At 39.6% G+C, this 17,422-nt stretch overlaps 1 protein-coding gene across 2 annotated transcripts in view; it reads right to left on the minus strand.

Moving 5' to 3' along the window:
• The window catches only part of SUSD4 (sushi domain containing 4), a 106,947-nt gene that overhangs the window by 22,766 nt on the left and 66,759 nt on the right, over positions 1-17,422 (minus strand). The window contains exons 4-5 of one of the 2 annotated variants that reach the window (XM_063125591.1): positions 12,385-12,564; positions 9,391-9,579 (exon numbers count right to left, since the gene is read on the minus strand). The exons of the other annotated variant lie outside the window; for it this stretch is intronic. Coding sequence (XP_062981661.1) covers positions 9,391-9,579; positions 12,385-12,564 — 369 coding nt within the window. The remainder of the gene's footprint in view (positions 1-9,390; positions 9,580-12,384; positions 12,565-17,422) is intronic. 2 annotated transcript variants of the gene reach the window in all.

Genomic DNA, 17,422 nt, shown 5'->3' on the forward strand with positions numbered 1-17,422 from the left:
CCTTCTACTTGTTCCCGTGATCCGATTCCCTCTCGCGTCTTTATTAATCTTATCCGCGCTATCCTCCCGTCCTTGCTTCACATAATTAATTCTTCTCTGTCCTCTGGTTCATTTCCCTCTGCTTTTAAACATGCTACAGTGTCTCCCATTCTCAAAAAACCCACTCTTGATCGACTATCTCTGTCTAACTACCGACCTGTCTCTCTGTTGCCCCTTGTCTCAAAGATTCTGGAACGTGTGGTCTACTCTCGTTGTCTTGACTTTCTCTCTAGTAACTCTGCTCTGGATCCCTTTCAATCTGGATTCCGTCCTTTGCATTCCACTGAAACAGCCCTTACCAAGATCACCAATGATCTTCTTACTGCCAAGTCTAAAGGCCATTATTCCGTTCTTATTCTTCTTGATCTAACTGCAGCCTTTGACACGGTTGATCACGATCTTCTCTTAGATTCCCTCCATGACCTTGGACTCTGTGGCTCTGTATATAACTGGTTCGCCTCCTATCTAGAGGGTCGCTCTTTCAGCGTGCCGGCTAACGGCAGCTCGTCCTCCTCTTTTCCCCTTTCAGTAGGGGTTCCGCAAGGCTCGGTGCTTGGCCCGTTGTTGTTTTCTCTATACATGCTGCCCTTGGGTAAGCTTATTCAATCTCATAGCCTCCAATATCACCTGTATGCCGATGATACACAATATATCTCTCATCTCCGGAATTCTCTCCTGATGTTCGCGATCGTATCTCGGCATGTCTTTCAGATATCTCGGCCTGGCTGCTTCATCGTCGTTTGAAACTTAATATGGCAAAAACTGAATTGCTTGTTTTTCCTCCTAAACCTTCTCCTCACCTCTCATTCTCTCTTACTGTCAACGATGTCACGCTCTCTCCGGTCAAGGAAGCTCGTATTCTCGGCTTTATATTTGATTCCTCGCTCTCCTTTATTCCTCATATCGAGGCAGTAGCTAAATCCTGTCGTTTCTTCCTGTATAATATTGCCAGGATTCGACCATTTTTGTCTGTCTCTTCTGCCAAGACTCTCGTTCACGCACTGGTTATCTCTCGGTTGGACTACTGCAACCTTCTTCTCTCTGGCCTTCCTTCGTCTCACATCAGTCCGCTGGTCTCTGTCCACCACTCTGCCGCTAAGATCATCTTCTTGGCCCGCCGCTCTGACCATGTCACTCCACTTCTGAAATCTCTTCATTGGCTCCCAATTCACTCCAGAATCCAATATAAACTTCTCCTGTTGACCTTCAAAGCTTTTCACGGTCTAGCTCCTGCCTATCTCTCCTCTCTCATCTCACACTATTCCCCCGCTCGTGCTCTCCGCTCCTCTGATGCCATGCTTCTCGCCTGCCCAAGGACCTCCACTTCCCTTACTCGGCTTCGTCCTTTTTCTTCTGCTGCCCCTTACGCCTGGAACGCTCTTCCAGAACACTTGAGAACTACCAACTCAATCGCAGCTTTTAAAACTCAGCTAAAAACTTTTCTTTTCCCTATGGCTTTTAAATACTGAGTTTGTTCTGACTCTATACTGTTAGCTTCACCCTACCCGGTGCCTGTTTACACTTCCCTGTGCCTGTTTGCATTCTCTTTCCCTCCTTATTGTTTACTACAACTTTATTAGATTGTAAGCCTATGCAGCAGGGTCTTGCTATTTACTGTGTATAATCTGTACAGCACCATGTACATTGATGATGCTATATAAATAAATAAATAATAATAATAATAATTTGATAGTCTAGGGAGAAGGGAAAATCTAATATGCATCTTTTGAAAAATGCAACACATTGGGGAAGAAAATACAGCTCAACAGAGCAACACAGAGATTTGGTTAACTAGAAACTGTTCTAAAAGGGTTTCTTCAGGGAACTCACTGGTGACAGCAGTCATGAAGTGGTGATTTAGTTTGACAACCCTTTTATCAAACTGAAACAAAAGACATAAAAAGGAATTCGTATTACAAGTCAATATTTTGCTCTCTTAGTAATGCAGTGTATGCAAAGCTAGAAAAATTACAAAGATTTCAGCACCAGAGAAAAACCCTCATTCTGCTGCTTCGATGTATAATAGTGTGTAATTTTGCAACACCTGCTTATGACTATATAGGCTCAGCTTGTCCACTTACAGATATGAAGAAACTCTTTAGTGAAACAGGAAAGTTTTTTCTTTGTTTTTGTAAATTGACAATGGCATATTTCAAAACACATCTTATTTTGGCAGTAACAAGCTTATGAAGCTGCCATTTTGAAAGGAAAACAAAAAATATCAAATCATCAGAAAATACATGACAGCCCTCAGAAATGCATAATTGAATGTCATTTTCAGCATCTGTGGATGATAATCCAGTATTATTGTCAGTTGGAAGGTGTGAAATTCTTTCTCTGCCCCCACCCTCCCTTCAGAAAGTAAAACAGACGCCAGAGCTCTGCAAACATGTAAAATCAGGCCACGTAAAATAGGAATACCATATATTATAGGGTAAATGCCTTTGATTGTATATATAAAATATTATATGAAAAATATCTGAAATGCTAAGTGTTTGCATGTGCTGATACAACAGGAAAAAGCTACCCAAATATTTGACTGGTGTGATTCTATTGATATTTACAACAGTAATATTACACAGACCCAGAAAAAGAGATACTAAAAAGGTCAACTATGCCCATTATCCTGCCCATCAGCAGGACCAATTATGCCTAAATCATTCTTGACAGATTATCTAATTAGGCTATTTTAGAAGCCGCCAGTGCTAGGAATCTACATGTTCACATGAAGATTTGCTCCACAGCCAAACTGACCTTCTTGATAGACAATTCTTCCAGGTTATTAATTCTAATTTAATCCATCTTTCATTTTAAACTTGTTGCCTCCTACCCTTCCTTCCCACCAGTGATTGCAGGGAATAACTCTCCCCACCCCCAATTTGTCTATATTTTAATATGTAACAAGGAAGTCCAAAACTAATTTCGAGAGCTAGAGAAATGGCATGTCCAATCTCCCAGACATGCTATTCGATTTTAAAAGACAAGCAGGGCTCTGTGAACAATTACCAGTGCATACGTGGACAAACACGTAATTTTAGAGTCCCATCCACTACTTATTATTTTCATTGTAAAGATTACTTTTTCTCATTTATTATATACATTTGTGTCTTTTAATTAACATTTAAGACATTTGTGTATTCTATCTGCTACATCTATCTTTTCTTTCTAAAAAACCCTATTTTTCTTTGTCTGATGCTTAGCTATTTTTCTACCTTGACAAGATTTTCTTTAAATCTTATTTTTTTAATAACATCAAATATGTATTTTAAAGAGTAACTGAAACAATGTTTTTATTTTAAAACCTGACACACTTTTAAACTATTTTGTTTGTTGAAAAAGAACAGCTTGATTTTCATAGTAATTTTTAGTTCCTTGGTTGTAGCTGTTCCAATAATAATAATAATAATAATAATAATAATAATTTATTTCTAACCCGCCTCTCCATTCTGATCGAGGCGGGGAACAACAGCAAGCATAAAATACATAAAATATTAATCAAAACACAGTATACATTGTTAAAACTTCCTAAAAGCATACTAAAATTCCACTGGATAGGCCTGCTGGAAGAGATCAGTCTTTATAGCTTTCTTAAATGCTAAAAGACTGTTAAGTTGACGAATCTCCTCCGGCAGGCCATTCCACAGTCTATTAAAGCTAATTAATAGAACCAACATCAAACTGAATAGAGTGTACATCTTAAGTTTCTACAGGACAGCCCTTTAGTTTTGTTCCTTTTTTATGTGTATATATATTATTTATGCATCCAGTCTTTTCAGGAGAACAGCATGCATTTCATCAATATTTTCTGAAAATATTGGATTATTATTATTATTATTATTATTTATTTATTTATATAGCACCATCAATGTACATGGTGCTGTACAGAGTAAAACAGTAAATAGCAAGACCCTGCCGCATAGGCTTACAGTCTAATAAAATCATAGTAAAGCAATAAGGAGGGGAAGAGAATGCAAACAGACACTGGGTAGGGTAAACAGGCACAGGGTAGGGTAAAACTAACAGTATAACAGTATAACATATCAAAAGACGATGAAGCAGCCAGGCTGAGATATCTGAAAGACATGCCGAGATACGATCGTGAACATCAGGAGAAAGTTCCGGAGATGAAAGATATAATTGTGTATCATCGGCATACAGATGATATTGGAGGCCATGAGATTGAATAAGCTTACCCAAGGGCAACATGTATAAAGAAAACAACAACGGGCCAAGCACCGAGCCTTGCGGAACCCCTACTGAAAGGAGAAAAGAGGAAGACGAGTTGCCATTAGCCAACACGCTGAAGGAGCGACCCGCTAGATAGGAGACTTAGATCCATAGGAGGATTAGATCCAGAGTTGCATAAGTGTCAAGCCACTCCTGCAATAACATCTGCTTATTTCTTCCTCTCGATGCTTTAAGGTGGATTCCTGCATTGAGCAGGGGGTTGGACTCAATGGCCTTATAGGCCCCTTCCAACTCTACTATTCTATGATTCTATTATCCTCCAACACTACATTCCCCCATGCTACCAAAACAACAACAGAGTGTTGGGAGACCCTTCATTTATCCATTCAAGCATATTAAGGAATTTATTCTGCTCAGAATTATATCATCTGTTTTCCTTTTTAAAAACACCAACAGCTTGTATCCAATATAACCTTAGTGGAAGAAATACTACAGGTGTTGTCAGTTGGGTAACAAGTTGCACAAGAGGAAACAATGTACTGGATTGGATATTTGTGCAAGGATTAAGAAAAAAAGCCCTGAGCACCATTTTTGAATTTAAGAAGTGGGGAGGGTGTCACAAGTAGCAGAAGCTTGGCATTAAATGCAACCATAAATGTTCAAGAAATCACTACATCATCATCATCATCATTATTATTATTTACATTTATATACTGCCCCATAGCCGAAGCTCTCTTGGCAGTTTACAAAAGTTTAAAACAGTGAACATTTAAAAAATATACAAAATTTAAAACCATAAAAAGCCTAAAAACAGACAATATCCATTTAAAAACAAATATTCTGGGGTAAATGCCTGGGAGAAGAGAAAAGTCTTGACCTGGCGCCAAAAAGATAACAATGTCGGTGTCAGGCGAGCCTCGTCAGGGAGACCATTCCATAATTGAGGGGCCACCACTGAAAAGGCCCTCTCCCTTATTGCCATTCTCCGATCTTCCCTCAGGGTAGGCACCCGGAGGAGGACCTTAGATGTTGAGCGTAGTGTACTGGTAGGGTCATGTCGTGAGAGGCATTCTGTCAGGTATTGTGGTCCCAAGCCGTGTGGTTGTTGTTCCAGGTTTAACCAAGCAGAAAGCCCACTACTCTCATGTTTTGCTCAGCCTCTCTCTCTCTCTTTTTTTAAACCTATCCACGCACCTACTCAAAGTTCTCATAGGGGATGGCTGAGGACTGCCTTTACCTCCCTCCCAACTAACTGTTCTCAAAGTCTTTCTTTTTCTATGGTGTTTTCACTGCTATGTCTCCTCCCTCACAATCTCTCTTTTTCCTATAAGTCCAGTGCCTGATTTAGGAACAAGCCAAATAAGCCATGGCTTAGGGCTTCATAGTATGAGGGGCCTCATATTATATTGGAAATAACTAAGATATAAGATAACTAAGATGAAATCGCTTTGGCTTGAACATGTTGGAAACACTGCTGTGACTTAAAAACAGAGTTGCTTTTTATAGAGAAAGTGTGGGAATGCAGCATTTTGTATTGGAAGTAATAAGCACAAACCAGAGCAAGTTCAAAAGAAGTTTAAGTCCTCTCTCCTGCTCGTCACATGTTTCTTTTTACCAACACCCAGCCTCCTCCAGTCCACCTGAGCTTAATTCATAACAGCTGGCATAGGTGCATGGACTGGGAGCCAAATTACATTACTGTCTCTCTTGGGCTCACTGTGATTACATTGTAAGATCATGGAATTCTGTAGGATTGAAGGCCATATAGTTCAACACTGTACCAGTAAGTACTGTCTCTCCGAACTTCATACAAAAGTGAATGTTACAGAAAGAGCCTCAATGGAGCAATTTCCCCCCCAGTTCATTGGTTCTTCTGAACACCGTCACTAATAGAAGCGTTCACAGAAAAGGTGCCATAGCAAAACAATAGGTTGAACAGTAAGGATCTGATACAATTTACCCAAGTGTTCTGAGGTATCTGAAATTGATGAATGATTGAATGCGGGTATGCAATTTATCCCTAAAATTGGCCTCTATACTGGAGGGTTAGAAGGTAGATAATACATTATAAATCTTTTGAACAAGCTCAAGGGAAGAACCTAGAAGCCAGGATTTCTTGGTTAAGGAGGATATATTGTCTGAAAAGTTTCAGAACAACTTTTGGGAAGCCTGATGTTTGACCAATTCACAATTAAATTGCAAAAAGCAGCATATTTTAAGGGCATTTGTTTGTACCTCATAATAATTGCATTAAAATTACCATTCAATTCACTGCTTCTTGATAGCCTGCATTGAAATGGCAACTCACAGTGGAGGCAAGTTTGCAATGAAAGGACTCAGAGAATGATATCAGGTCATGTACCTTAAGATATTTTGACCCAGGTAGGCAAAAAAAGTCACAATACAGCTGAGCTGCAAAAATGCACAGATGATATAAATGCATTCAAGCCTGTTAAGAGCCAATTTTCACATTCAGGATAATCAGGTGGTGTACAGCCTCCTTGGAACCACTTTAAAATGCAGTCAGGTGACCATGAATTGGGAGAATGGTTTATAGAATGAGCTAGCTCAAAATTGTTATTTGGTGTAGAGTGCTCAGAGCATATTACTCTGGTGCCATGTTATCTCCATTGTACACCATTTCCTTTCTGGGTGCAATCCAGGCCTTAGCTAGACCTAAGGATTATCCCAAGCAAATGGAGGGGTCATCCCTGCCTGCTCCCAGGATCCCCTGTGTGTCATCTGGATGCACAGGGATGATCCCTGGATATAGGCCTGGTCTAGCCATAGCCCCAGAGAGATGGCCTTGACCTCTAAGACTGGGATAAATAGTCTGGGACTAAATACCAGCTGTTGGGGAACAACAGGTGGAAAAGAGCTATTGCTTTCAAACCCTGCTTGTAGGCATCTTGAAGGCATCTGGTTAGCCACTGTAGGAAGTAGGATATTTGGTCTGATCTAGCAGGGCACTTCTTCTTCTTATTATTATTATTTATTTATATAGCACCATCAATGTACATGGTGCTGTACAGAGTAAAACAGTAAATAGCAAGACTCTGCCGCATAGGCTTACAATCTAATAAAATCATAGTAAAACAATAAGGAGGGGAAGAGAAGGCAAACAGGCACAGGGTAGGGTAAGCAGGCACAGGGTAGGGTAAAACTAACAGTATAAAGTCTGCACAACATCAAGTTTTAAAAGCTTTAGGAAAAAGAAAAGTTTTTAGTTGAGCTTTAAAAGCTGCGATTGAAGTTGTAGTTCTCAAATGTTCTGGAAGAGCGTTCCAGGCGTAAGGGGCAGCAGAAGAAAATGGACGGAGCCGAGCAAGGGAAGTAGAGGCCCTTGGGCAGGTGAGAAACATGGCATCAGAGGAGCGAAGAGCACGAGCGGGGCAATAGTGTGAGATGAGAGAGGAGAGATAGGAAGGAGCTAGACCGTGAAAAGCTTTGAAGGTTAACAGGAGAAGTTTATATGATAGTCTGTTTCCATATGAACCTTCCAATGCACTCAAAAAGCCGTGCTTTCTGTCCTCTCCCCACCCTAAAAAAGATGAGAACACAAGGAAGGACTTTTTCAGCTGTGATGTCTAGGCTGTGAAGTTAGGCGGTGGGCAGGTGTCCTCTTTTACAGATGATGGTGCTGTTTGAAGGGCTGTCGGAGCACTGACCTCTGTTTTGAAGGTACCCTCTATCTGAAGGACTTTCCAGTTCAAGTCCAGTTTAAAGAAAAATATCCACCAGCACAAAGAACTGGTGTTTGGAGTTGCCCATCAACAGCACCTGGACATTTAGACTGAGCAAGGAACATAATTTTCCTGGTCACAGTTCTCCACACTATGGTAAGATGTACTTTATTTCAATTTCAATTATAATAATCATTTCAAAATTTGCGCATATATATATATATATATATATATATATGAATTAGCATGTGATAATGTTATGCAAATAGTATCCTCTTTTGTCCTCTCTTTTGACAATTCACACATGGCCACCAGATGTGGAATGCCCTTCTCTGAAAGGTCTGTTTAGCTGCTTTAGAGTTTGCCTTAGAAAGACTTGGATTTTTCAAAAGGCATTTGGGCTGAGAGAAATTTAATATGTTTTGTTCTACTGTCAAGTTTTTTGTTTCTAGTATTTTATTGGGCTTCTTTAAATGAGCAATTTATAGCATGCTCGTGACTGGCCACTCATGAAAGTTTGCAGGTCATTTTGTCAACATCGTGAGCCTCCTGCAAGTCTCCCACTCCTTTTCCCAATTAATCCATTTAAAAATAAACCTAGCAAAAACAATTCTTCTGAAAGTTGTGCTAACAAACATCCACTAGAGGGCACTGTTCTCAGTCAGCTACATGAGGTGGGAGGTTTTAAATTACAGGCCACATGGGCACTGCTCTATTTCCATGTAATTTAGCTCGTTTCAAATGTGGAAGAGAAGCAGGAAGCAGAGCAACAGTAAGGAAATGTGACTTCCCCCGTCTGAGAGATCTCATTGTTGTGACCATATTATGTTTTGTGAGTGACAGCGTGGTTTTTTTTTTAAAAAAAACACCTTTGAGTTGTGCAATTTCTTTATTATTATGGGTCTTCAGACTGAAATGTGGGATAAAGATGCTTTAAAAGACAAACAAACCTAACAAGAAAAAAGTGTCTTCCCTGAGAGGAATTGTTGCTTGTCATCTGACACCTCAAATATTAAAACAAGGTAATGTCCATAATACATGCAAACATTTTAAGTAAGCAGCTTTACACAATATGAAATGGATAGCGTCGAAGCAACTTTAATAATGAATACAAAGTATGCATCATAGGCAGACAAATGAATAAGGCTGAAATCTTATGCCCTCCAAATGTGTTGAACCTCAGTTCCCATCATGCTGGTTAGAAATGATGGGAGTTGAAGTCAAACACATCTGAAGGGCACCAGGTTATGAAAGGCTGTTATACCCACTTACCTAAGAGTAAGTCACATTGAATTCAACATAGTTTACTTCTGAGTAAACATGTATAGGATTGCACTGAAAAACATCAAATACTGCTTATTTATTTTGAGGAGAGGCTAAAGATAAGTGAAATGGAAAGCCAAAAGGTCCAAATAAAAATATACTGAATCTTTGCTGCCAAGAAACATGTTTTTTTAAAAATAATATATAGATGTTTTACCTTCCACATCAAGGCACCTAGGTGGGCTATCTGACCAGATAATGTTATACATGCACTCAAGGAACTCTGTCCCCTCTAGTTTATATCCAGGGAAGCACTGAAAATATATAATTGATCCTACTGGGAAGGAAGAGTCGAACTCAGATATATTAATGTAACTATGAGGAAGTACCAATGGCCTCAGGCAACCTGCAAATTAAGAAAAAGGAGGTATCTTTTATTACGAGGCACTTATTTTTTAAAACACCCTAATTACAGCTATCAAGCTAATATATATATATTCCCTTCTCTCCCACATAGCGAACACTACTCCCCCTCATCTGACTCACTCTCAGATTCACACTCTTCCCCCCTCCCACACTATCATCATCACAACTCCTGATTGCTCAGCATGCAATTGTGGCAAAGTACAAAATTGTGCATGGAAATTCAGCATAAGATTATTTTAAAAGTGCAGTGTTTTCTTTTGTACGCTCTTTGTTACTAGAAAGCAGACTGAATAACTGTTCCTTCCCTTCAAACGTGTGAAATCCAATATATTGTCATCAGTGCTGTTAAGATGCATTTAGGAAAGGAATATTGGCCAATTATAGTTAAGTTGCAATGGTTCTGGATATCCACATTAAGAAACTTCCAAAGTTAGCCATTAACTGCAGAGCGCAAGGCTTTTCATATCTGGGCACAATTCTGCAGGAGGAAATTTTCCTGCACTGAGTGAAATGAATATGAGCAGGAGAACTTCCTGGGGGACAGAATATTTCACTCCTACCTTCCCCCGCTGAATGGTTGAGTTAATTCCTTCACAGAGAGGCTCACCAGGCATCTATATTGCTGTCTTTGGGGCATCAAATGAAGACTATTTTATTATCCCTGGCTTTTTACAGCGTCATCAAATGGGGGAAATTGCAGTTCCCTACCATCGCTTCTCCGCCCCCAATCCTGTTCCACGATACTTCCTCTTTCTACCAAGAGAAGAAAGAGGAAGTAAACAAAGACCATGCGGCCAATTCAGGGGCTGTTTTTATCATGCCACTTTTCCTTCCTTTCCAAAAAAAAGTTGGCTTACAAGGGGTCTATTTTGTGACGGAAAACAGGCAAGATGGAGTGGAGGCATACAGAGGGGGACACCGCCGTCTAAATGATGCATGAACATCTGTAAGTAGGCAGTAGCAAGAGTGCGATAAAACACTCATCTGATGACGCTCTTATTTGTTCAATTTTAAAAACTTTTTTAAAGCAGAGGTTTTTTTGGTCTTGCAGTGCTGCTGAGTTGTTTTTACTTTGAGTTTATTCTGATGTTGTCCACTACGAATGCCCCTTAAGTACAACAATCCCTGCGAAGACAGGCAATATCTCTAAGATTGTGCAGAAAACTATAAATGATTTGTATCTCTGTAATCATATAACAGGTTTAGGAAAGATCTGGACCTCCACATGCATTGGCCTACAACCCTCATAAGCCCTAGCCAGCATAGTCAATAGTGAAGAATGATGAGAGTAGGGATGTCTGAGGAATCCATTTGGGGGTTACAGCTCAGTGGGTTTTGGGCCAGCTCAACCCTCCCCCCACCCCGATTGTAGCTTGCACATCCCTAAACATGCACAACATGTTGCGTGACAAGTCAGGCAAGCCCACAGTTTCCCGCCATTTTTAATATGCGAAAAATCACAACTTTCACAAATTCGCAAGTATAAATATTTACACAAATTGCACCTATAAATAGTTGATTTGTGCAACATTGCAGGCATCAATGGTTTAATTAGATTTTGTGCAAATCGCGATTTCCATAAATAATTATACCCGTGATTTTACACAAATCGCATTTCACACATATTTTAAAAAGCAGAAAAGTTCTTGGGTTTTGTGAGCTGAGCCAAAAAGGAACAGGATTTCTCCACAACTCTCACCCCTAGATGATCCCTCTATATGATTCATGATTTTATAAACCACTTATGCCCCCTTAATTACATTTCGCCTTATATTAAAAGTCCCTGTGGGTGGTCAAGAGAGTAGAGGAAAAACATTTTTTCTTCCCATAGGAAGTATAGGACAAAGGTCTGTAATGTGTGTGCAACAAATGTAGAATATTTGAAGTACTCATCTGATGCCACCACCCCTTTCCTACTTAAATATATTTGTCTCATTGTCTCCATATAGAGCCAATTTATAGCATGAAAAAATAATACCGTTATTATTATTTTAAAAATCAAAGCTTCTAAATGTTCAAATCCTGGAATAAATGTTCAAATCCTGTCCACAATTAAAAATGCAGCTTCTACAGCTAATCCATAGATACACAAGGCCTAATTAGACATTACAGGGGATGCTTAACACATCTCCCTAGTAATGCCTAGTAAAAGAAATGCACAATGCGATGTCACCAGATTCAGTGTTTTGCCACCCCCTGCAAGCAATGGTCAATGAACTGGAGAAAGGGCAATGAAATACTGGATATGAATTCTTCAGACCAATACATTTCTTTACTATATATTACAGGGGAGGTGCAGTAGGCATGCATCTCCCAAAAAATTCCTAGCCTCCTGAAAACGCCTTTTAATATGTAAAGGTTTCCACATGATGCCAGAATGGAAACAGGGAGGCAGCCAGGTGTGCCTACTCCTTTGGTAGAGATTTTCAATCACCCTGGCAAGCACAGAACTAATTCTAAATTTATTAAGGAACAATTATTTTAACAGAATAAACTTAATCTCTGAATTACTTGGGTTAATCAATAAAAAAGCAGTGAAAATTTAATTTTAATTTTGTCATTCAACTAAAGTACACAATAAGTTGACTGAATAAACTTTTGAGCTTTTCTTGGCCAGAGAAATGCATTTTGCCCATCTTCATTGAAAAAGGCCTTCTGCAAAGGTACTATTGTACTAGTAACTATAGGTAACCATCATCTCTTCCAGTTGTAGCCCAAATAATAAACATATTACACTACTACAAAATTTAAGATCTATAAAATAGGATGTTCCGATGTACTAAACCTTGGCAAATGGGCAGATTATCCCATGTTCCTTCGTCTTGACATACTGAAACCATGTTGTCTAAATCAGGGTAACGGATCTGGAATCCTTCATGACAGCTGATAATTAATTTATCTCCAGTCCTGTATGTCTTGTTATAAACCTCTGCATCTTCAACAACTGGAGCAAGGCAATCTGTGGCTTCATAAAGAAAATTATATATAAAATTATAAAAATTGGTCAACTAAAATCTGCAAACCTTTACAACTAAATCAATTTAACACCACGCTTTCTTGGTCATGAGCATCAAGAGAATTACAAACAAGATCTCTTCCAAATTTTAGACCTCTCTGGAGAAAGCCATTAAATGCAGACTTTTGTTATTATCATTACTTTTATTTTTATAATTAAGAATTTACACCTGGCTTTTCCCTCCCCCAAAAGGAGTGACTCAAAATATAAAAACAACAATAACCATTCCTTAAAACACATTTACAAAAGCTAAAAGAAACAGAGACAAAAACACAAAGAGCCAAAACTAATAAGCAATAAATGAAAATAAGCAATAGAATCAAGAACTTTTAAAAGAGAAATATCTTCAATTGCTGGCAGAACACACATAAAGAGCACGACAGCCTAACCTGTTGAGCAAGAAGTTTCACCTATGAGGGTGCTACCACTGAGGAAGCTCACCCGTGGTGCCACGGATTGTAATTCTGAAGACAGCAGCACACAGAGGAGCACCACAACGTAAAGGACATGCAGGTTCACAGGGGAGGGAATGGTCCTTCAAATAGTCTGCTCCCAAGCCATTAGGGGCTTTGAAGTTAACAACCAGCACTTTGAATTGCACTCAGACAGGAACTGCCGCAAGCACAGCTGATACAATACATGAGCTCAGCACTTTCCCCCAGTCAAAATTCTAGCAGCAGAATTCTGCACTAGTTGAAGTTTCCATGTAGTTGTCAAGGGCAGCACCATATAGAACATGTTAAAAGAGCCCAACTGGATGTAATGACCCTGCTGGCCATTCCAAAACAAATAGAATGTCACCATGAAGAACCTCAGTGGTGGATCTTGTTTGTAGTGGCACCCACCCTCCGGAAAACCCTCCCTCATGCGGTTCAGGAGGTGGAGGGTTTTAAATGCCTCCTGAAAACATACCTTTTTACATAGGCTTTCTCTGGATTTTAACTTAGCTGGTTTTATATTGCCTTTTTAAAAAAACTTTTAATGTTTTAAATTTAACTGACACTTGTATTTACGGTATAATTGTGCACTGCCCAGAGAACCTCAGCTAATGGGCAGTATAAAAATGCAATAAATAAATAAAATGTAGGACCATGGCCAGGTCTGACCATGCTAGGAATGGATGCAATTGATGCACTAACTAAAGATGGCCAAAAGCAATTCAGGTCACAAGCTACACTTGAGTTTCTAACAAGCGAGGTCAAGGAGCATTCCCAAACTATTAACCTTGAGTGCAAGCACAGAACAGGTCCTTAAACTGGTAGGTTTCCTAACAAACAACACCTCTGTCTTGTATATTTTCAGTCTATTTACCCTCATTCAGCCCATCACAGATTCAGAACTTCCACAGCCTGCCCAGAATGAGATAGAAAGGAGATCTAGAGTATTCCTGGATGATCTCTCCCAGTGGTTTCATATAGATGTTGAATAGTGCAGGAATCAAAGTCAAACCCATTCACTCTGCAGTGCATCTGAACTCTTCTAAACCAGAAAAGAAAAGGTACCACTGCCTCTTGAGGGAGGGAGAAGGTGAGCAAGAGAGTGAGCATCTAGAGTGGGGGGAAAAGAAAGAACAGAGAGAGAGAGAGAGAGAGAGAAAGAGAGAGAGAGAGACTTGGCGGGGGAGAAGTCGGAGCAGGGGAAGAAACTGGGGTGTGGAGCACCTAGAAGTGGGTGGGTGGGGTGCAGAGGGTATCTTGCTGAGGACCCCTTCAACCCTGGTAGTGCCACTGTGTGTGTGCAGATCATAGATGCTGCTCACCATTTTGGTTCATGGCCAGCAATATTAGGACATGGTTGGTTCTCAGAAAGTACAGAGTAATGAGCTTCAAACCCTTTGCCTCATACTCTCAGAGTATTTTTGAAGGGCTGTGTTTGAAAGTGTTTGAAACTGTTGTCCCAGCAAGAAAACATTTGGAAACATTTGCATTGGCCCCGTTCAGACAACACGCTAAACCGTGCTGCTTAACCACAAAATAGTTAATGGAATGCATGCATTCCATTAACCATTTTGTGGTTAAGCACCATGGTTTAGCGTGTTGTCTGAACCAGGCCTATGAGTCTCTGGCATTTCCCCCTTTCTGTGCAGTCAGTGGTTAGTTAAGCCTATGAAGCTCATTTTAGCTCCTAGAAGAACATAGCTTAATGACAACTCAATTAGTTGACTGTTCACATACTATGCTTATCTGCCACAGTACTAGACTAACTGAAAGCTCATAATAAGCATTTTCTTTTATGCAATGTACTTTTTAAATAATTTAGAAATAACTTAAAAGGCTGTTGTCACATCCCCAGTCACCTCCAAACCTCTGTGCACCAACACAGAATCAGACAATTTCAAATCCCTCTTTACGTCAAGACTGGCATTAAATGAAGCATTTGCATATTTATAGTTTTGTTTCCACATAGCTGATAGTCAGCCTACTCCACATTACTATGGATTAGTATAGTCCTTCCCTTTTTACTTTACAACATGTTGCAGCACAAAAAGACATTGAAAGACAAAAAGCTCAGCATAGTCCCAACTCTACATGTATCCTACAGAGTAGTAATAAAGCAGTATGTGTACCAAAAGCATGATTAGCAGAATAAAATTATATAAAAGCATGCAAAAATGTATACAAAACCATGATTTGTAGAATATGACATATATTTTAAACAGCAACAACATCATGAAATGTTGCTTCAATTCTCGTCCCTTAGTTACGCAGGATTTCTGATGAGAACTGTAGGGAACATGCAGACCTTTCAATGATGCTTCTCATTAACTGAAGCCCCTTTGCTTCCTCCCACAGAAGACAATACAAACCATAAACATTTATGGGAGAAAATAAATCTGTTTTTATAAAAACATAGAAACTGCACTACAGCAGCAACAGTAGCAACAACAGATCATCTCTATGGTAAAAAGAAGAGCCTTCATTTATGGCATCACACACTTTGGAGTGCCCACCTATCTGTCTATCTATCTCGATCCAAAGGGAGAGGCGGGTAAGAAATAAATATATGATGATGATGATGATGATGATGATGATGATGATGATGGACTGAACTTCTGCTTGGTCTGTTGCACAAGCTGGACCCACTACTTCTGCAACAGGAAGCTAGCGGTTCAAAAAGCAAACCCCCCAAAAAGGGGAAACACTTATTTCTGGATCAGTACAACTCAGTGGAGCATCCTTCTACAAGCTCTGCTGACCTGCCCTGTTCTGGAAACTTGTATTTTTTCTCATTTTTAGGTTGCTTTTGGAACTGCAAGCTGCCTGGAACCCACTAGCAGTGGGTTCCACTGGCAGGCTACAATACTGCTCCAAATTCTCTATTTCTCTGTGATATGTAAGCTACCTCTTCCTGGACATACTGAATTTGAGATATTCACAAATCTTTAAGCTCTTTTGAAAACCATAACTAGTTCACTGGTTATATAAAAATATGGAAAAATGATGTTGTTGTGAGAATACAGTTTTTCAAGCGCCCCCCACCCCCCAGCAAATCTCAACTGAAGTTAGAAGCCTCCAAAAACAATATAAATACTATTTCCTTAAAGCATAAAAATCACACCCTACAATCTATTTGTTAACATTACAGAATAGAGAGAAAAGTACTGGTGTTCCAAATGCAAATGTTACATGCCTATTTCCAAGCTCTGTCACCAGCTTTCTACTCCAAGCCATTCATTCTATGAAAGCATTCAGTGCATTCATATGAAAGCAATCCTGTATTTTAAAACGTGTCTACCTATGCTTTTGTCCAGTCTCACTGAAACCATGTCCCAAAAGAATCAGGAGTCCTTTAAATAGACAATTTAGATTTATAAAGCAAGAAAAGGCTGGTAGCTGAGACAGATTTGTTTATCTTCCTCCAGAATATCTAAACGTATCATTTTTTAAAAAAAAGGACACAGGAAGAGGGGTGTTGTATTGATTTTTTAAATCAGGTGCAAAATATGACTAAATACACAAATACGCAATTAGTTGCTTACTTGTTATGACAAGGAAATATAATGATTAAGATTTTGTCTAATGACAAGAAAGTGAGTGAATCAGATGATCTATTTGTTCTTTAACACTCTTTAAAAAGAATAATAATCAAAGAACCACCAGAGAGAGAGAGAGAGAGACTTGCACCATGCCCTGCACTAAAAGGGGCATCAACTGATTTTTTTCTCCAATAAGCTCAGAGCAGCTGTAAACCTTCAACAATTCAGTAAGAGAAATAACCACTTGCCCAAGGCCACTCAATGGTATTCTTAGCCGAGTGGCAATTGTGAACCAGGATTGTCCATTCTGATATTCTACCACTATACCAGGGCCCCCCAATGGGTGCACAAAAGTGCCATGATGCCCACGGGCACCTCCAACAGCACCTGTCAATGGGTCTTCAATGTGGTGCTTGCAGGCACCGATTTTTTTTAAAAAAGGAATTCCCCCAATTTTTAAAATATGCATACACATATTTGTATAAGATGAATAGAATGTTCTAGCAATTATATAGGGTTTCAAAAAAAAAGGGGGGGGACCAAATATCAAAATAAGTATCCATTCGAAAGAGATGTCTATATGCCACCCATTCAAATATTGAAAGGGCTTGTAAGGTCCTCAATCCACTGCATTACATGAGGTGAACCTTTTTGTTGTTTATTCGTTCAGTCGTTTCCGACTCTTGGTGACTTCATGGACCAGCCCACACCAGAGCTTTCTGTCGGCTGTCACCACCCCTAGCTCCCCCAAGGTCAAGTCTGTCACCTCCAGAATATCATCCATCCATCTTGCCCTTGGTCCTCTTCTCCAGGGTATCCTGTCTTCTCATT

Source organism: Elgaria multicarinata, chromosome 4 (assembly GCF_023053635.1).
Source record: "Elgaria multicarinata webbii isolate HBS135686 ecotype San Diego chromosome 4, rElgMul1.1.pri, whole genome shotgun sequence".
In the NCBI taxonomy this organism is placed as follows: Eukaryota; Metazoa; Chordata; class Lepidosauria; order Squamata; family Anguidae; genus Elgaria; species Elgaria multicarinata.